Here is a 20,369-nt window from a genome sequence, read left to right on the forward strand (position 1 = left end):
CACCAGGTGGCCCAGGTTCTGCAGTGCCGTCCCCATGAGGTCCCCTGTGCAAAGGTGCAAGAAACAAAGAAAGTCTGAGTATGATTTGAGGTGCCTTTTCAGCCAGGCAGGGGATAATAGTGCTTCATCTCAGCACAGGAGGAAGGCACTGGAGAAAGGAGGAAAGAGGACTAAACAACAGAGTGCAAGATGGAGAGTGGTGACTGTTTTGCCTCTTCCCAGCTCGGCATCATGACTTCGCTATGGAGTCTCTGCAGAACTTCCCCTTATCAGCTTTTGCGTTCTAAAGAGCTCTAACTATAGCAAATACTGTTTGTAAAAGACTATGAGCAGAACTGCACCGGCTCAGTCTGTGTGATACAGACAAGCAAATATAACAGCACTCAGGGAAAGGTTGAAATGCTTCTGGTCTTTAGCCAGGCCTGTTCTACCTGGCCATATGTCAAGCATCAAAATGTGAGGAAGCCAGCAGAGGTGCTAGTCAGACAGTGTGAAGGTGTCCATATGTCCTCCAGCCAGTCAGAAAAGCCTTGTATTGTTTCCTCTGCTGGGGTTCTGTTGCACAATATTCATGGCTACTTGTGCCAGGCCTGGCTTCATACCAGCGCTGGCCTGCAATGCCAATAGGTTTATTTAATGGTAGGTATGGCCAGTCCCAGTCCCCTCTCCAAAGTGTTCTTTTGCAACTTTATAATGCTGGGAAAGATTTCTTCTCTCCAGGAGCTTCTGCTGTAGCAGTGAAACTTAACAGGGAGGCAAGATGGTTTTGAGCTTTACTGTTGGTATCTACACAGAAATAGCCAAGGTCCTAAAGTCCCAGTAAAAGTAAAGGCCTAGAGTCTTGGCTCCAAAGTCCAGGCTAGAAAAAGAAGGATTATCTCCTCAGCAGATTACTTTTACCATGAAAGCCTAAGTGCTAATCCAAAGTTCTGAAAGCTTGGTGTTTGCAGAGAACAGAAACACAGCATCCTCTCTTTTAGGCAGTTCCATGTCAAGTGGATCCTCTGACACCAGGTTAAGCCTTGCTCTTTGGTAACAGCAGTCTGTGAGCCCAGAGTAGAAGTCACTTACCTGTGATGGAAATGGAAGCCCTGGCAGATCCCTTTACTACATTGTCAGGGAGGCGAAGGGACAGGGGTTCTTCAGCCATGTTTCCTGGTAACAGTAGGATAAAAGGCGTAGCATGAAAAACCAAGCCAAAAGCTTCTAACTGGAGGGACAAGACTGGCCCAGGTACAGGGGACCCTGCCTACATCCTGCTCACACCCACTGTCCTGGTCATTGCACCAAGCTGCATTGCCTGGAAACTTTTCCGATTAGGACATACATGAGAGCTGCTGCTGGGGCCAAGGGCTCACCAAGCTTCACTTCAGCTCAATTCACTACCCTTCACAAGGCTCACAAGAATCAACAGGGGAACATCCTGGAGACACTTGCAATGCTGCAGGGACAGGATGGGAGGGCTGGAGCAGCTCTCACTGGTGCCTACCAAGCCCCAGAAACATCCAGGGACTGCAGTGTGGGAAGGAGGCTACAGAGCAGGATTTTGTCACCGATACTCAGTGGCAAATTCAGTAGGACAGCACAGTAATATTTCTTGTTCTTTCCTGTCTAATAGGAAGTGAAATTTCCTATGTGAAAAATAATTTCAAAACATTCTTTCATCAGACTTCCCACAGTTTAGTTCTACTCTCAGGTGTAGTTATTTCAGGCTGCAGAACCCATTCAGGCTGTGCACATACCTCGTCTCGGGCACATACCTCCTCTTGGGCACAGACGGGAGCTGTGAGACTTCTCCACTAACACACCCTCTGGCTGCCAGGGCAGAAACATGAACGTGGGACAGGAGAAACAAGAACACACATAAAATTCCCAAATGACAGCAACGTTTCAGAGCAAGTTCAAGTGTGAATTCAGAGGTCAGGGACTCCACCCTCCTCATTTTTGGCAGATCTGCCTGCTTCACTGCTCAAAGGATCAAGAGTAAGCCCGAGGGACAGGGCTCTCTGGCCAGTGAGCACATACAAAAGCTCAGGTACAGCATGAAAAGCAGGGAAAGGTACAGGGAGAAACACAGACGTGGGAATGCAGCTCTGAAAAAGAGTACTGCAAGAAAGGAACAGGCTTGGCTAGCTCCTGGGAGAAACAAAGTGAACTAAGCCACAGCTTTGGTATGCTATTTCTGGCCAAAATCTGAAGTGATAAAACCATTTAGCCCACCTCAGTCTGCCTTCCCCCTGTGGCAGGGATATCATAGACAGAGGTGAGCCTGTTCTCATACTGACCTGGACCAGCAAGCGTTTGGTCAGCGTGTGCCTCCCCCTCACAGCAGCTGGCAAGGGCTTCCTGCCCCCACACCGTGATGTGCTGTCCAGCACCTCTGTCCTCACTGTGATATTCAGAGTCCCTAGCAAATAAATTCCTTTTAGAATAGAGTCCTTTTCTGAAACCTGTGGCCAAACGGAGTAAACTTGCTTTAACCAACAGTGGTCTGAGATGCTTTGGGTTGTTGGTCTTCATGGCCTCGGTGGTTTGGCCAGTAAAGGTGAGCCAGCCAGTGCTGACTGCTTGTTCAGGCACCCTGAGCATGAAGGAACTTGGTACTGCCTCACCTGCAGTGACTTCACTGCACTGCAACATGACTGGAACAACAGAGGGTCCAGCAGCCCTCGGACCCAGCATACCCTTCCCATTGCATATGAAGCACAGGACCAGCAATACAAAGTTCCCCCACCCACATCCATGCAGCCTCTTCCTCCCCAGCTGACCCCACAGCCCTCTCTTCAGGAGTCCCCCATGCCACCCTTTCAGTTCCTGCCCCCTCTGATGAGTCTGTCTAAGAAGAGAGAAACAAAGCAAACATGATGGATTGCATGTTTGAACCATTAAGGTCAAACTTCAGGATTCAGAGGAGACACGGCTCTGCCAGCTTCTCTGGACCTCTCACTCTCTTTCACCTCAGTTTTAGGGTTCCCCATCACCAGTCCCTTTTTGCTGCCATACCCAGCTGGACTGCTGTCACATTCCACATGAAGGTCTTGGACTCCTCTGCACACAGACACTCCTTGTCCCTGCAAGTCTGACATGGCTCCACCTGGAAGTCTGAGGATTTAGCCAGGGCCACATGGATCTGAGGGAATGATAGATGCAGGTGAGTGACTGGGCAACTCAGGTGAGATGGCTTGGCACAACAAGCTCTAAAATTGGAGGGCACGGCGGGCCTGTCCCACACACAGAGGCACACACCTGTATGCACTGCTGCAGGTAGCTGAAGACAGTGGCCTTCATCAGGAAGGTCTCTCCAGGGATGACGGAATACGGCAGCATCACATCCACAAAGAAGGGCTGAACTGTTCTGAGGCTCATGGTCGGGGCAAGGCCAAAGCCCCTCCCAGCCAAGCAGAACATCTTGACTTTCCACTCTGCAGCAGCAGCAGGCGCTGTGACCAAGACATTCCTGCTGCCATTGGAACTGAGAGGAAGAAAGAACTTGCATGAAGAGATTCATCTGCTAGTGGAGAGGGAAGGAGATGCAATGAGGAGTGCTCATGGCCCTGCTGAGGGAGGTGACACAGGTCCTCATGCTTGGATCAACCTCTGCTGTACTACCAAAGACTTTTGCTCCAGTGGCTCACAGCAAGGCAGCTCTCAGCAATTTCTTCCCTAGAGCCATAAACCCTCTTTAAATGCCATCAGTAATGGCTTTATGTCCTTCTCCTGAGCAAGACACTAGCCAAGCATTCCAGCTCTGTAAATTCACTCAATGCTCTGGAAAAGCAGCAGCACCATATCCCCCTGCATGCTGATTCATCAGTCTTAACCCAAGCACTGTGGCAACAAGGGCTACAGGTTTAGCTGGTGCACCCACCAAAATGAGAAGTTGGTAGGGTATACTCCAATGTGTGGTGGCTTGGTCTGGAAGTGTACAGCTGTTCTCTAAATCTGTGTACACTTCAGTTCTGCACCTCAAAGTCCTTCAGTGTGACATACTACAGATGCAGGGAAGAGCCACAGAATTCCCATGCAGAGGTCTCTTTACACCTATTTTACACAAACTCAAGTCAGCCAAGACTATATAACAAAGGGTCAGCCTTCTGTCCATTTGTAAAGTCAGGAATCACTTACCCAACAGAGTACACATTCCAGATCCAAGTTTCAGGGAAATAGTGGTGAAATCTTCTGTGAGTTGTGAATTGGGGTTGTTCCTCAGTGATTCTTTGGTCTTCTATCGAAGGCAACCCTGAAAGAAAGAATAAGGAGTCTCACCAGAGTGGGAGAGGTGAACCTTGCCAACCACAGACAGCCTAGCACTGGGACTGGAGGAAAAGCAAGCAGTGAGGGAGACATGAGAAGATTCTGGCAGAGGAAAGCACAAAGGAGTGGACTGATTCCATGGGAGAGATTAAAAATGAAGGGAAAAGAGAGTTGCAGCAGGAGAAGCAGCTTGCAGCGAGCCAATTGCAAGGTTTCCAAGATTTGGTTAGACACAGCCCCTTCCTGACCTGACCCAGAGTTGTTGCTTAAGAGACTAAGGACCTTCAGAGAGCTGTTTCAACCAACACTTCTATAATTCTGTGAGTAATCATACTGTTTGCTTGCTGCACAAAACTCCCATTCCACTGCAAGCAATGGTTTCAATACAGGCTGGCGTGTGAGCCAGCTTAGTATTGGTTATCGAGTGCAAACTGAGACATAGAGGAAGAACATGACTGTCTCTGTGGCCACAAGTGGGGATAGAAGCTGGGTCTCAGCACAGCCTGGGGAATGGGAATAGACACTGGGAGACAGATCCTGGCCCACACTTGGATTTGTCCATGAGAAAAGGGAGGGCCATCCTTTAATGTCAGGGAACATCCAGGTAGTGACATTCTTCATAGTGCTTTTTTACAGGGACTGGGTCACTCCTACTGTGTCTGGTGGACTGGGCAGATAGACTGTGACAGCAGCATCTGAAACTCCTAAGAGAGACAATATCCACCACCAGCAAACCCCAAAGATCAGAGGGCTCTGCCACCTGATGTGATCTCATGTCCCAGGTAGGCTCAAAGTGCAGCTCACCCATGATTGGTTTCCTATCCGCCCGACGAGAACACTGAGAAGGCTTCTTGATTACAAGGTTTGAGAAGACTTTCAGTCCCATGTTCTGTTAGGAAAAGAGGGAGAGCAGGGAAGGCACAAGAGTGTCTGTGAGTGGGGAAGATTGACAACTGCTCTTCAAAATTACTCTGAAAACCATTGGGTTCAGGACAACCCAGTGCCCAGGCAGCCCAAAGCAGCACTGGCCCACACAGACACGGTGCTGAGGGAAGCATGGAAGAGATCTGCCCTAAAGACACCAAGGGGTCTGCCTGGGAACTGCCCAAAACAGAGGCAAAGAGCAGGCTAACAACTAAGCCATGTCAAAGATCTGTGGTCTAATGTTTGGGATCATTCCCACATCTTTTCTCTAATACTGTAGACAGTACACAGCCCAGGACCTCATTCCTTGTCCCCATTCAAGTCTGAAAGAATGGAGCTTGATGGTCCAGGATTTCATCACCTTGCTTTGTGCATATGTGGAGGGAAATACACATATTCCTACTCATAATGGGATTGTACATCTCTTGAAACAACCCAGCTCAGTTCAGGGCAGACAGCAGGGTCTGTCAGGAGGAGGCAAGGCCTTCTCAGACTGGAGAGAAAATATCTCAGATGCTCATAATTGCAACAGCTCTGGGAAACTTCATTAAGTGATTACCCGGAAGAGGTTAAAGATGTCAGGCTGGAAGGAATTCTGTGGCCTCCCTCGTAGCAGAGATGATGAGGACTGGGGCTGCACGCAGTGATCTGAATGCTCTTCTACTTGGGCAGGGTATCCACGTTGGTAGGCAGCAGGGAACAAACCATAGACCTAGGGAAACTCACAGGCAGGGAGAGATTGGGCAAGGAGCAGATACCTCCAGATGCTTCACTCCATCCTGTCCTAGCACACACATCAGTTCCTGTTCTTCTCCCTAGGCAGGCCCTGCTTTCTCCTTCACACACAGACCTCCTCATTCATTGGCCTCCAGCTCCCCTTGCTACAGCCCCTGCCTGCCTCGCCCAGCTCACCCATCACTCCTGAGGCTTTGCCTGGTTGCACAGACACTCACCATTTGGCTGGTCAGCTCACTGTCTGGTCTGGTGAAGAATATGTTTTCATCCACTGCCAGGACTGCACACAGGGATCCAGGCACCGCCTGCAGCTGGAGCTGCACTGCTGACCCTGCGTGGGCTTCTTTATCTGGGAATCCTACCTTGACCTTCAGCAACACACCAGGAAAGGAATATGAAAGAGGTGTGAGGAGGCTGACAGACAGGAAACAGACAGAAAGAAGGAGGCCAGCTGGGGTCTCCCCTGCTCAGCCACTGCTATGAACAGAAGTCCCTGCTGAAGCTTTCCTGGTCCCTGGGCACTGTGCCGCAGATATCTCTTTCATCTCTTCTGCCCAGTTCTCTCTTGGAAGGATCTGAGGGTCTCCTTCCCCCAGGCCTCCTGACTCCTGCTCATCAGCTCTCCCCCAGCCACAGAGGTGTCTCACCTGGTTTTGGAAGCACAAGGCAACATCAAAACGGATGCTGTCCGCTGTGACCCCTCCGTTGGGGAAGATGGCATACACCACTAAGGAAGGCGATGGAGACAAGTCAGCAGTGAAGGTCAAAGGGATGGAGAACGAGCCCTTCAGCACTGGGGAAGGAAAGGCAAAGTGTTTTCATCATAGGCCCACCGAGACCTCCTGCCCTTCTTTTTGTGCTGTATAATCACACAATGTCAAACCAACTGCTGCTGCTGCACTGTCTGCCCTCTCTCTCCATTCTCTGATCCTATGTACTCCATCTTCCCCTACATCCTCCCCATCTCTCTTTCCATCATTGTTTCATTCTGTTCTTTTGCCCTCTTCCAGCTGACACAATTGCTTCCTCAGCCTCCCTCCATCCTGTTTGCTGACTGGTCTGGACCTATAGATTGAGGAAAGTTTGGAGAAACTCCAGCAACTCTCATATTCAACCTAGAACCCAACTGGGTGCAACTTCTCTGCTAGGTTTCCCCTTCTCTGCTACGACTTACTGTTCAGTTTCCCGATCTGGATATTCCTCTGGCCCCTGACAACAATTCCAGACTTGCCAGTGACCTGCAGGAGGAGGGACATGGGATGAGCAGACTGCTGTTTGCCACCAGAGTGCATCCACACTTACCAATGTGCATCTTGCTCTCAAAAACAAAATAAAACCCCTGAAATTAACTGTGGGCTCAATCCAACCCCAGACTTCAGGAGATTTGCAGACACCACAGCTGGGAGGAGAAGCTTTAACACAGGAGATTCTGGTCTAGTCTGTTCATGAGGGCAATGGATGGGTAGTGGGTTCACTACAGATTTGTGAGTGACAGCTAAAATGTTTCTCATCTAGTAGGCTGGCCTCCAGACCAGACCAAAATCCATTTCCACTGAGCAGCTCTTTGATAACCAGAGTGAAAAAGGGATACTCCACCCAGTTTTAAAGGGAGAAGACATTTCCAGCTGCAGCCTTGGCAGAGGCTAAGGGGGTGATGGGCTACGAAGACAGAAACCTCCTCCCATCCTTGGAGGTGACTGGACCCCCAGCACCAGCATCATGGTGTGGCTAGGCTGAGCCTTAGTGGCTGTAGCATCCACCCAGTTCCCTGAGAACAAGGTTTAGCTGTCAGCCCTCCAGGGATGACCTAAGTTATACCCTCAAATTTTCATTGGGGTCTGGTCCTGTCAGTACAGCCCTTCCCCGCAGGTTATCTACTACCCTCACTCACATAATATGCAAAACTTATACGGCTGGTGTCTTCTCCCAGGTCATCCCTGCTGAGTGTGAAGGTCACCTGGACATTGTGCTTGAGCCCACAAGGCAGTGTTTCCGTGGGTGGGTGTATGTCCAGGAAGCTCTTGGTTGTGACATGGAAGGGCTGCAGGTGATGGTAAGCAGGTGAGTAACTGACGTCAGTCCTTCGAGCAGTGCGCATGAGCTCCTCCAGTGTGAACCTCCCCTGAAAGGGCACCAGAGACACACAGAAATGAAGAGTTTCATGCTTCAGTGCTTTGTTAGGCTGTCATCAGCTTGGTTTGGGAAAGGCTGTTGGCTTGGTGCCTTCCAGCTGGCTCTGCGCAGAGCTGTGTGGTGAGCCCAGGCCTGTGCTGGCAGGGGGCTGCAGGGCAGGACCAGGGAGCAGAGGTAGAGCTCAAGGACTCGCACTTTCCCATATGCAGAGGTGGTGTTTACCTCCAAAGAGACTGATGAGCTGTTCCAGGCAGTTGTGTCGAGGTTGAATGATGCTATTCCACTGTCATCTGTGATGTACGTTTTGATAAACCGACGCCTCATGACCCTTATCACAAGAAAAACCTTCCTGTTTTTCATACCAGTTCCATAGTGATCCTGAACCTTAATCTGGTGACAACAGGGTGAGGCAGGAAAGCCAAAATCAGATATTTCTTCCAATGTCATACCCAAAACCTTCCTTTCTGACCAACATAGACCTTCCTGTGTAGGTCACCTACAGACTTCCGTCTGGCCCCAAGAAGACAGGAGAACTGTACAACTCCCCCATCTCTGAAGTGAAGCTGAGCATGGTTAAAATCTGTCTGCTCCAAAAGGTGTGTGCGACTAGAACACAAGGAGCTTCTCTCCTAGCCAACAGCTGAGGCATCCTTGCATCCCAGCATCCCTGCTGAGGCACCACTCACTGCTCTCACCAGATGCTGGAGCTGTAAACACAACAGGGAATCTGAAATGCAGCCACTGTAGCCACACTGTCAAGCAATGTGACACAGTGCAAGGAAAAGTACTCTGAGGAGCAGGAAATGCTTTGGGTCAGCTAGATTTACCAGATGCTATATTCCTTGGCAAATGACGGGGAGCAAAAAAGCAAGGGAAGAAAATCACCTTCCCCCTGTATGGTACTCCAGGGATGTAATATTCATTGGGTGTCTCAAATACTGCCCTTGCAGCTGTCCTGGAGATGAGGATTTGGCTGGAGGTGTTGATCTGCACCCCTGTTGGAATGCAGAGTGCAAGGGAAGCAGGATCAGTACCAGAGGTGAATACTGCACTCTAGTTTAATCTCACTTTGTTATTCCCAACCCCTTTTAGCAGAGTGTCTGAAACCTCCTTCCTAACACCAGCATTCTTCAAGGTTTGGAGGCTGCTCCTCTGGCAGCTCCTTCTTTAGTTAAGCTGTCTGCCAGCCTCTTTGTAGCCTCCTGGACCCAACACCACTCATCCAGCTCCCAGCCACTCCTCATCCTCCTGCTGCTGGCAGAGTAGCTCTCCATGCCCTGTGATGATCCCAGCAGCAGGAAGGAGGAGAGGGGGTGGTGTGCCCTCTCTGATCCTCAAACCCCTAGAACAGTTCCTCTTGCCTTTGTACCTTCCCTGCTGAGCCCCTGAGTACCTGTGCCCATCTCCAGGAGAGAGGCTTCTGCCTGAAGCTTGTTGTCTTCCTCGCTGGGAGTCAGATTGAAGACTGATGTGCTGACAGAAGGGGTGAAACATCCGTTGCTCGCTGTCTGCAGTAGGGAGTATAAGGTATTATTTGGGGCTCAGGAAGGGCCAGAAGCATAAGGAATTAGTCATTCTCTCATAACTATCAGCTACAAATAATAATGCAGAACTCATAAAACACTGGAACATGTTCCCCAGGGAGGTGGTGGATGCTTCATCCCCAGAAACATTCAAGGTCAGACCGGACAGGGCTCTGAGCAGTTCATTCTGTTCACTCAGCCCCTGACACTCCACCCTGTGTGGTGCTTCTTTACTGCCCATATGCCTTCCAGGATTTTACTCACAGGACCGCTGTATTCCCTACAGATGTCCTTGCTGGCATTCTGGGGCCACCTCCTTGCTTTCTGGCACACAGTGACACGCACGCTTCCTCGCACGGCTTTCCCATAGCTGTATCTGCAGGGAGAACACCAGGGGAGTCCCTGGACAGAAGCACTGTGTGCTTTGTCCAGCACATTGCTCCACACAGGTGCCTTTCATGATGAAGGTCTTAATGCAGCTGGCAAGCAGGCAGGCACAAATTAAAATACAGCACTTTGAGTGCTTGGGGAGTGCAATAGCGTGGTCTGACATCGAACAGATGCAGAAACAAAGCACAGACAGGAACAGACCCACACCCTCTGGACCTCTCCCACTTCTGGGCACTTGCTGTCCTGGAACTGTGAGCAGACTCAGAGAGTGGACATGATTTATTCACTCAGTGAAGATATTAGTTCAGGGGGAAAGCAGCAGAAACGTGTGTCCCTGCAGACAGCAACAGCAAATTGCAGTAACAGAGCCACAGAGTGACCTCAGATGTGCCTCGCTATGGGCTTATCTCATGATCAGGGCTCTTGTTTCCATCATCAGACCTGATCTGCTGATTTTTAGGTATTTCCTCTGCCTGCTTTGCTGCCTTTCCTTGCTTTGACCCCTCTCTGACTTGCCCTTTGAAGCAATGCTCTTGATGATATCAGTAAAAAGATAACATCTATGACCCATCCTGGTGATTCAGAGTGGTGTACTATTTGCTACTACAACCTCATATGATGTAATTGTCACTGCCCCAATTAATGAGAAATTATGTCAGACCAATCCGTAGCAAAAGAGACACCAAAAGTCTCCACAGAATTCAGCCCCAAATACAAATGAGTTCACATGCTTTTGAGTGCTTTTGAGCTCATTGTCCTCCCTTCGCTGTGTTTACACTGTCAGAGGTCCTGCCCTCCTTCCCACCCTTATCTGCCCATTTTTTTGCTGATAACCACATAAGTAGAGAAATCTGTCTACTGCTTCTTAGAAGGCAGTAAGTTCAGTAGCATGTAAGTGAGAAGGAAAGGCATAAACTCCTAAAGAAATTCCAGCTCCTGTTCCTTTACCTCAGCAGATCTGTCCCATATCTGGTGTTTTTCCCCACATAAGATCTTTCAATGCTAGATAGACACAGCTTCCAAAGGAGGGTATCTCTTGCCTAGGACAAGTCTCCCTATAGCTGGATGTTCTCTCTCATGTGTGGCTCATGTACCTTTTCCCCAAGGAGGAACCTATCAGTTTGACTCTTGAACTATTTGGGATTCTTCTAAAGGAACGGCCCTGTTTGACCCTTCTTGAGCCATCTCTCTTTGATAGAATGAAGACATATGGAAGGAGAGACACAGTTTTGATGAGATCCTTCCTTTCCCCTGGACATTCTCCTTACCTGCCACACACTCGCAGGGGGAAGGTTTTGTCTGAAGCATAAATCTGAGCCGGTCCCTCGAAGAAAACGTCAAACTTTTGCAACACTGGAACAAAAACCTCAGAGTTATTCCATCAAGGGCAAAAGGCCACCTGGACACAGAAACACGAAAGGGAAGAGTGTGTTCCCATGAAGAAACACGTGAAACCAAAGAAAGAATTCCCCTTTTTTTTCCCCCCAATAGTCTTGCAGAGGTCTTTAGTGTATTCTAACTCTGTGCCAGAAGACACCCTCTCCAGGAATCTCCAGCATAACCTCCCTTGTGCTCATTTCTGATATTGCCCATAGATTTGTATTCAGTCATAGCTCTCAGGCAGTAAATCCTATTTTACAGTATTTGACTGTACACTGTTATACAGACAGGCAAGCAACAAACAAGCAACTTCTTCCATCCCTTTCTTCATTCTCCTTACCACGTTCCTCCACCTTAAAGGTACTGGACTGGACTGAACCGGACTTAGAGGACTGGGCACTGATGGTGTAAGTCCCCAGGGAGAGCTCGTCAGCCAACTGGAATGAGAGATCTGCAATGCCCTGTTTTGGTCTCACATCCAGCCACTGGCCAATGCGGTTTTGGTTTGGGTCCTGCAGTGCAAGGGAAGGAAAGAAGAGGCAGTCATCAGCAATGCCTGCTATTGTCTACCCAGAGCCCACTGGATTCAAAGGCATTTCAGAGATTTCAGAGGCTTTCACAGGCTCCTGCTGGTTTTAACCCAGATGGTGATGCTGGAGCACCAACAGAGGTAAACCCAACCCACCCAGGTTTACTCTGCTCTGTACAGCCATGGAAAAAGAAGGTATGGAAGGTCCTGACATTTAGACTCTCCAGTCTCCAGTAAAGATGAACTGTAAGAATTAGCTAAAGCCTGGCTGGCATTCCTGAATGTAGAAATGGATGAAGTTGAACCATTTGTATCACCAAGACTTGTTAACAAGAAGCATTTGGACAGAGAATGTGCATGCACAGAGCCTAAGAAAAGTAACTTGAACCAGTAAGGCAGCATCCTAGGTACTATCCATACTGAAATACCTTTCCTCATAACATCTGAGGAGTCTGGAACACCCACCTGGATTTCCACCATGGAGTACTGCAAAGCAAACAGACGGCACTGTCAAAAACTGGCATGACGTAGCAACCTGCAGGTAAACTTCTCCTACCCACCCAGCCCCTCTACTGTGACAAACATTATGGTACAAGAGGCTTGATCCTACTGAAAGGAGGACAATTGCTTTGAGATATTAAGGGAAATGAGTAGCACAGAAATCTATGTTGTTTTGATTTGGTTTTTGATCCCTGAATTTTTAAGACACGCTTTGATAGGTATCCTTTGATAGGTATTCTACAACCATGAAAGCTAGAATTTGCTATAACAAAATGGGCAAGAGTAGGAAGACTCTCAAATACCACCATCCCAAGTTCACAAACATTAAATGGCCTCAGTTTTGTAACATATATCCCAATAATTAGCAAAACTGCATCACCTATAGGAAGAATACTCCCCACACATTCTTTTAAAATCCCTGGCGTAGGAGATAAGGCTGGGAGTTATGAATTAATGCTGACTGCAGCTGACAGTGACGGACAAGGAGGACACACTTCAGCCCTTCTAGGCCCATTAGTTCTCTGTTTGCTCTTATATCACTGCACATACCATCCAGGAGGCAGTACTGGTGAAGAACCCCTAATTTGGGAGCACAAAGCATAAGGAGACAGTAGCAAGGCTTGGGAGAGTAACCAGACTGTAAACATGCAATTGACATGTAATTTACATTATTCATCATTCTAAGCTTTCATACAAGTTATCAGAAGCAACTGTTTTCATTGAAATAAAAAAAAAAAAAAGAGTGCAGGTTAACCTGCTGGTGAACAGCATCAATATTAAATTCAACTCATCTAATTTACAAACTAGATATTATAGCTTTAATGCTGCAGTGCACTCAAGCCTTTATAATAGCTTTGGCTAAACATGACCTCTTTGAATTTTCATGACAGCATAATTAACAGTTACAATGTTGATTTGCTTATACTTACACACAGACATCAAGTATTTATGGTCAAATATGTACATGAACCAATTGTGTGGCAAGAAAGTAAATGTATGGTTTATACTCTATTATCTAATTAATATATTTGTATATTAATATACATATTCTTCCCTCGGGAGAGAAGAAGGGAGTGTTTGATCCTAGGACCTCACCAATAGCCCAAAAAAGAGGAAATTAAGTCAGCAATAAAGAAGCTGGAAGGATCTCTCCCTTTATTTTAGTCTAGAAGGATTTGATCCAACTCCCCTCATGCATGCCCCTCAGTATTTAATTGTCATGGCATGAGTTCCTGTTGGCTCTCCTTAAATTGCTTGAGGACTGAGGAGTGAAATAGCTATAGCTGCTGGCTGCAGATATAATTGCTTACTGGAGAATGGCACTAGCCTTGCAGTTTCCTGGCCACCACATATGCAAGTCTCTGGCAACTTCTCCCTCCCTTGACATGGGGACAACGAGCTGCTGCCAGCAGCAAGTCAGTATAATTTGGTCATACTGTTTTCTCTCTTTTTTGTATGATCACTTCCTGTGTATATTTCCCCACACTAATTAATTTTTCTCAAAATTTTGCAGCTCGCTTCAGGCTCTCCTGCCACCCTCAGGTGCCACACATTGCACAAGTCGCTGAGCTTTCCAGGGCTGCGGGAGGGGATCTTTGAGTCCGGCGAGGTCTGTACACAACTTTGTCTGATAATTATGCCCATGGCCAGCAACCCACAGACTGCTCCCCAGAAGCCCTGCCTGCTTTTTTGGCAAGGGCAGGAGCACTCAGCTAACTCAGCTAGCTGGGAATGCTGGCACACTCCCCAAATAGTGTCCAACCCTCCCATCAGCCAGAAGCCATCCTATGAGAGCGACAGCAGAGCCATCAGCCAACAGGAATTGTTGTTCAAATTTGGTGCACTCGAGGGTTGGCATTGGCCACCCTGGGTGCTGGGAGACTGTCCCAGCCTCCCTGGCATGGGGCTGGTAGAGGAAGCAGAACCATCTGAAGCCTGGAGATTTCCTTGCCTCCACTTAGACAGGCTTTACCTTGCTGTTAACAGGAACAAAATCTTCAGTCAATGTCACAATCCTGAATTTCACTGGACGGAGAAAATGGAGTAAAGCACATTACAGACAGAGCGCATTTGGGAACGGACTTGCTCCGCGCTTGTCTCACCCCAGAATCACAGCTCCACACCCAGCCCTAGTGGCAGCAGCCCCATGCCTGCTCTGCAGCCCCTCTTACCCTTTGCTCAGCCCTGCTCACCTCTGCTTGCCCCAAACGTGTGACAGCAGCACAGCTGCTTCACAATTTAGGGGTTTTCCCATGGGCTACACCCAGGGTTACCCTTACATTTCCTTGTCTGCAGTGTAGGCAGACCAGTCCTACCTGGCCCTGGCCTGGAAGGCCATGTTCAGGGCTGCTCTCTCTTCCAAGCCAGCTCTGCTCCTAAACCATGGGAGAGCTCCCCTCCCAGTCCTCTCCTGCTGCTAAACCATGGGTCATGGATACCTCACTGCAGAAGGCAGAACTCCCCCACTGTCCCCAAGGAGGCCACATAGCACAGAGCACCCAGCACAGCACAGGAAAGTGGGAACAAAGTCTGGGAGGGTCAAGGCAGGGCCACTGTCAGGGTGCTCCATGCTTTCCTCACCTGTCTGTCCTGGATTATAGATGGGTTTATCCACCTGAATGAAGGTGCCAGTTCCAGCCCTGCGGATAAGGACTTTCTTCTCTTCACTTGCACTGAAGTAGTGGCCATTGGAGATGTGCAGGTGCACAGTGGCCACCTCCTGGCTGCCTGCAGGTCGGGGCACCTAGGACACAAAAGAGGAGAGCCACTAGGTTAGCAGGCATCAGAGCAGTGCTGTCCTCACTTTGACTGCCCTGCAAGGCCAGGCTCTTTGCCGTCTTACTCTGGAGGCCAGCACAGGGTGTCCCCTCAGTGGCTGAAGGCTGTGTCTGTGGAAGTCCAGGGAACAACACTTAGCAATTGGGATAGATCTTGGACAAGAGAAAAAATGAGTCTGTTCTGACACTGAAATTGTGCTTACTCCTTCATGGGGCCACTGTCAGAATCTGCATGGAGCAAGACGGAGAAGACTTAATTCAATGGAAGAAAAGGTCCATGGTGATGAGAAATCTGTTTCCTAGAGTGTGTGGGTCACAGAGACTTTGAAATCCCCTCTTATTCATCAGTGCAAACTAAGAAAATAAGGATCATGAGTTTGGCAAATCAGAAAGATTTGTGCTAAGCTTCTGTGCACACCCACCCATGTCTTTCTTAGTCCTCCAGCACATTTTCAAGCCCTTAAAGAAAATCTTGGAAGGAAGCAGACATGAGGGAAGCTGTCTGAGATGGGAGGTCTGACTCTTTCTGCATCACAGATCCACAAACAACATGCTGTGACAGTGCATCCTCCCCAGGGGAGAGAAAGAGCTGCACAACTGCCATTTGGGTGCTTCCAAGCTATCCATCCTCCTCAGATCTTTGGTGCCTGGCCAGGCAGCCTTCCCTCAGTGTGCCACCAAGATATCCCACAGGAAGAGTACCATGTGGACAGAAAAAGACAAGGAGCAAAGACACTGGGCTGCCACTAAACACTCCTCACTGATTTTGCATTCACTCCTTCCCATGCCCTCTTATCTTCTGTCTTCCTCATTCTCTATTTCTTTGGTGAGAGGCAAATGAGCACTCTGGGAGCTGCCAGCTAGGGGTCCCTGCCAAGAATGACTCTGACCTGAAATCTGGTGCACTCGAAGATCCAGTTGTTCCGGACGACCTTGCGGTAGAGGCTGAGGTTGCCAGATGGGTGCACAAGAGTTAAGCCCACACGAATTGGCTTTTCAACCCCACGGAGGTCCAAGCACACCCTCTGGGATGAGGGGTAGGGCAGGGCAGCTGGAATGATGATCAAGTACCTCCTGCAGTGGGGAAAAAAGATATCATCACATCCTGGGAGCCACCTCATCCACTCTGGGCACTAAAAGGCTGGCCTGAGAAAACAGGAGAGTTTGCCATCTCTCTGGGGCTAGGAGGTGCTGCTCTTCTTGAGTGACAGGGACAGATTACCAGAGTGAGAACCTTGCACAGGGGCGATGGAAGGCATAGAGTTCATTTCAGATAAATACAAAAGGAATACTTTCAGGTGGCAGAACAGGATTTGCCCTTCTTGCTTTGACATGGCTCCTCAACTGCCTTGACAGCAGACTGGTTCCTGCTCAACCACCCCTAGCCCTGCAGCCCTTTTCATTTGCCCTTCACTTTATCCTACACCTTTCCCTTCATCCTGCCTCATACTGCAGTCCCTCACTCTTCTTGTTCCCACCACCAGTGCTCACCTAATTCTTGTACTGCAGTGAGATCCATGAGAGAGGTTCCCATCTTCAGGAGGGCCCTGCATTCACAACAAGGCTTTGCACCCCACCCCATGTCCAGCCTTTCCAGGACGTGACTCACAGGGTCCCACACTCTCTCCCTGCTATCTTGGCCCCTCTCTCAGCATTCACAACTATCAATCACTAGGTTTTTAAATGGCACTTACGGTTGTGCCACTATTGCCAGGGTGTAGAGCAGGCAGCTCAGGAGGAAGGGAGTCCACATTTTCATGGGAGAACTCCAAAGGGGTGGATTCCTCTAGAGGGCTGGTCAGGAGAGAATGTAGGGTGCTGCTTCTCTCCTTCCAAAGTCTCCAGGACTCCTGCTGTTGTTGCTGTTTCTCCTAGGAAGCAGACAAGAAGCCCCAGGGTTTCCTTCCCTCCACTTCATTCCTACATTTATAGTGCCACAGGCACAGGGTTGTACCACCTAGGATATTCCCCAGCCAATCCAAGTCCTTTTGGACTCCAGCCTCACTGCTCTCCTGCTCCCCTGTGGATGGACCAGCATCATTCAGACAAATGTGCCTTTTGTTTTGCTAACCAGCTGCCTGTTTCCTGTTCACTGCACTGCCCCTGCTCCTTGTGCCAGCTGCAGCCCAAGTCCCATTGTTTTGCCTCTGGCTGGATTGTCCCATGACCCCTTGGCGTACGCACCCAGCTGGAGCTCACTGTGAACTCTTGTGGTCATACTGTCCCCAGGCTTTCTGAGCCTGCAGCACCCAAGGCAGGCCTCAGTCCTGAAATGGAGACTAGGCTTTGTACAAATTCAGTGTGTATGCATAGTTCTCTGCTCCTTTGCAGAAGAGGAAAGCACAAGGAGCAGACAGAGCTAAAGTCCTCACCTTGCCTCTGCCCTACAGGTACTTCAGTTTGAAGAGAAAATTGAACAGCTGCAACTCACCCCAGCTGTATCACATTGCTCTGTGCTCCAGTTCAAGGCCAACCTGCTCACCCCCTCGCCAATGGAGGAAATGAGGGCTGAACATGGGTCAGGCAGGTCAAAATCTGCATGGCTGAAGTCCTACAGGATTTTCTCTAGCTACCAAAAGGCTGTGCTCGAGCCCTGGGTAATGGAAACATACACGATCTGGCTTGGGGTCTCCACGTGCTAATTTTATCCTTGTTAGTCCACTGATTCAGTCCACTGAACTATTCCCTGAGTATCTTACCATAACTGAAAAGAAAATCTGGTTCTTGAAACTACTTATTCTCAAAATAAGTTCCTCTATTTTAGTATCAAGGACATTTCATATCAAAATGTGCCACTAACTTATTCTTCAGTACCAAACTGAACTCTTAAACATTTAGGGCCTAGTAATATTTTCCTTTGCTTTAGTACAGACTGACCATAACAGGAAAGTAGGCTTTGGGGCTTTCTTTTACCCATTTATGCACACACATACGTAACAGGCAGATACAAATCCTCCCTGTCTTTTCCCTCTCCCTGGGTTTTGTTCAGCTCAGAGCTGCTGGTGCCAGCAGTTGGGAGAAATGTGTACGTGCACCTGGACAAACAAGCAAGCGGGAACCGGAGCAAGAATGTGAATCATTCTCTGGCACCAAGCTGCCCTTCTTTCTCTCCATGGGTCTCAAAAAGTACAGGCAGTGCCTGTTGAACAATCCCAGCTGACATTTGTTTGTTCACAGTATATCCACAGCAGTGCCAGGGGACAGCCAGATCCCTCACAACAGCACAGGGGCTCACAATGGCAAAGGTATTGAGCATCCTGACTCCTACTGACTCCAGCAGCTGTTTTGTGAGAGCAGACATTTAAACACCTCTGAAGTTCTGGACTTAGCACTGATTGGAAAGCTACACCTTGAGCACTCAATCCAGTCTGACTCCTAGTGAAACAGAATTAAATAAATGTAGGAGCAACAGAAACACCGTGGCAGGCTTGGTGTGTGTGATTCATCTGCCTCAGTCCTATCTCCATCTCCCACTACCAGCACAGTGACCAGGAGGCACTGGGGAAGGGAGCACCTCTTAGTAGGGCTCTGCATCCCCTAGGGCTTGTGGCAGGGCACACAGCACCTGGCTGCTGTCCTGTACTAAGATGTTCCCCAGCCCACACGCCCATTCATCACCTGGCCCAGAGACAGGCAGGAGGCACATCAGTAGTGGATTTGTGTCCCCAGAGCCTGGCAGTTCTCAGTGCTCAAGCAGTGAGCTGATCATGAGCTAAACGGAAGGATGCACTCCACCAAGCTCCAGGGTGAATCACCACAACCACTCGATTTTGTGAAGGATAAAAAATGACTGGGATGTTTGACATCTGCTGCTCTAAGCAGAGAAGGGGAAGTTTAGGCCAGAGAGAAATCAATGTGTTTTGTACAAAAATGTTTTTTCCCCTGTCTTTAAATTCTCTTGGAAGACAGCCACCTCCTTCCAAATGCTCTCCAGTAGCCAGACATCACGGGTACTACCATTTAAATCTCATAAAGAACATTTTGAAGGACACAGAAGAGGTGTTAAGAAAGTGGAATAGAAATTACAATGGATATTGAGTCCAAAGTGACACTGTGTAATTTTTGCACAGTGTGTGTGTACACATATGCATAGGAGAAGCGAAGAGTTGTGTGTGAACTCCTTCTGCAACAATGGGCTCATGCATAAGCTACCCCTCATGGTGTCAGTAAGGGGTAGGTTGGATTCCCGTGTGTGTATAACCACCACAGCAGTTGTTTTCCCAATAAACCTCTGTTCTGGGGATTTTTCTCAGACTTGTGCTTTGCTAAGCCCTGCAAAACAGATTATAATAACATGGTGGCATTGGCAGTGATAGGTGGAGTCCCTCCCTCTTTGCTAGACTCCAAGCTCTAGCCAGTGGTGTTCTCCAAGTACCAGTACCAGCTGCAGGCCTAACTGGCTCCAGTTCTGCTTTTTGATATCAGCAAAGACAGGCTTCACCAGAGGTAAAGGCAAGGGAGAGAGAAGACATTTGCAAAGGAAGCGGAAATATTTGCAGAGTGTTTTTAAAAAGTTTCAAAGAAAGTAATAAATATTCTGTTCTGCAGAGTTGAGACCTGCATTGCTCATGGACTACTGAGGAAATTGAATAAAGGGGGAGAGCTCCTTTTTAAACAAAGATGCAAGAGGAGAAAGTGACACCTGCAACGTCAGCTCAGCCACTTCTGATGCTGCACAAGGTATTGCTACCACCCAACTGCTGTGCTGAGCTCATGCTTTCATTCTGGCCCTGTTAAACTGCACATGAAGCACAGGGCAGGCTGTCAGCAGCCTGTCTTGCTGGCAGATCTCCTCGGTGTGTTCACTCCAAGCCAAAAGAACTTGAAATGCTCTTATCTTTGTCTCATGGACAGGACTTGTTGAGTCTTCAAGGTTACCCTGGAGCTTCATAGTTAGAATTTAAACACGTTTTCCAAATCCTTCCCTTTAAACCACCACAAATCCCACCCTTGTTGCAGGTTATGGAGAGCTTTCAGGGCTGTAACCAAACCCTGACCCTCAACCTTCACCTGTCTTCCACACCTTCCACTCTAAAGCCTGCCTTTGTGCTTAACCATTGCACGCTTACAGCCAGCTCTAAGTCTGTGGAGATCTACCTGTTTAGACAGAGACATGTCACTGTCAAGCTAAAAGATCCATGATCACCACCACCTAAATCATGAGGTCTGATTTTAAAAAGCAATGATAGATGTTGAATTATCACATACCCTTTGATTGTTGAA

At 48.6% G+C, this 20,369-nt stretch overlaps 1 protein-coding gene across 1 annotated transcript in view; it reads right to left on the reverse strand.

Annotated features, from left to right (window-relative positions):
* LOC121662634 (alpha-2-macroglobulin-like protein 1) overlaps positions 1 to 17,302 on the reverse strand; it is a 26,209-nt gene extending 8,907 nt beyond the window's left edge. Inside the window, exons 1-24 of the mRNA XM_042023996.1 lie at positions 16,841 to 17,302; positions 16,037 to 16,220; positions 14,950 to 15,112; positions 14,342 to 14,394; positions 12,334 to 12,354; positions 11,680 to 11,851; positions 11,228 to 11,312; positions 9,834 to 9,945; positions 9,440 to 9,554; positions 8,932 to 9,041; positions 8,269 to 8,436; positions 7,805 to 8,035; positions 7,088 to 7,151; positions 6,561 to 6,706; positions 6,132 to 6,281; positions 5,738 to 5,890; positions 5,059 to 5,143; positions 4,126 to 4,240; positions 3,247 to 3,472; positions 3,004 to 3,130; positions 2,286 to 2,407; positions 1,761 to 1,815; positions 1,072 to 1,155; positions 7 to 44 (exon numbers count right to left, since the gene is read on the reverse strand). Of these exons, the coding sequence (XP_041879930.1) occupies positions 7 to 44; positions 1,072 to 1,155; positions 1,761 to 1,815; positions 2,286 to 2,407; positions 3,004 to 3,130; positions 3,247 to 3,472; positions 4,126 to 4,240; positions 5,059 to 5,143; positions 5,738 to 5,890; positions 6,132 to 6,281; positions 6,561 to 6,706; positions 7,088 to 7,151; positions 7,805 to 8,035; positions 8,269 to 8,436; positions 8,932 to 9,041; positions 9,440 to 9,554; positions 9,834 to 9,945; positions 11,228 to 11,312; positions 11,680 to 11,851; positions 12,334 to 12,354; positions 14,342 to 14,394; positions 14,950 to 15,112; positions 16,037 to 16,220; positions 16,841 to 16,905 (2,844 nt within the window). The 5' untranslated portion in view covers positions 16,906 to 17,302. The remainder of the gene's footprint in view (positions 1 to 6; positions 45 to 1,071; positions 1,156 to 1,760; positions 1,816 to 2,285; positions 2,408 to 3,003; positions 3,131 to 3,246; positions 3,473 to 4,125; positions 4,241 to 5,058; positions 5,144 to 5,737; positions 5,891 to 6,131; positions 6,282 to 6,560; positions 6,707 to 7,087; positions 7,152 to 7,804; positions 8,036 to 8,268; positions 8,437 to 8,931; positions 9,042 to 9,439; positions 9,555 to 9,833; positions 9,946 to 11,227; positions 11,313 to 11,679; positions 11,852 to 12,333; positions 12,355 to 14,341; positions 14,395 to 14,949; positions 15,113 to 16,036; positions 16,221 to 16,840) is intronic.
* Between the last annotated feature and the right edge of the window lie 3,067 nt (positions 17,303 to 20,369).

This window comes from Corvus kubaryi, unplaced genomic scaffold (assembly GCF_017639235.1).
Source record: "Corvus kubaryi isolate FWS band 111438036 unplaced genomic scaffold, C.kubaryi_AGA036_p1.0 37260, whole genome shotgun sequence".
Lineage (NCBI taxonomy): Eukaryota > Metazoa > Chordata > Aves > Passeriformes > Corvidae > Corvus > Corvus kubaryi.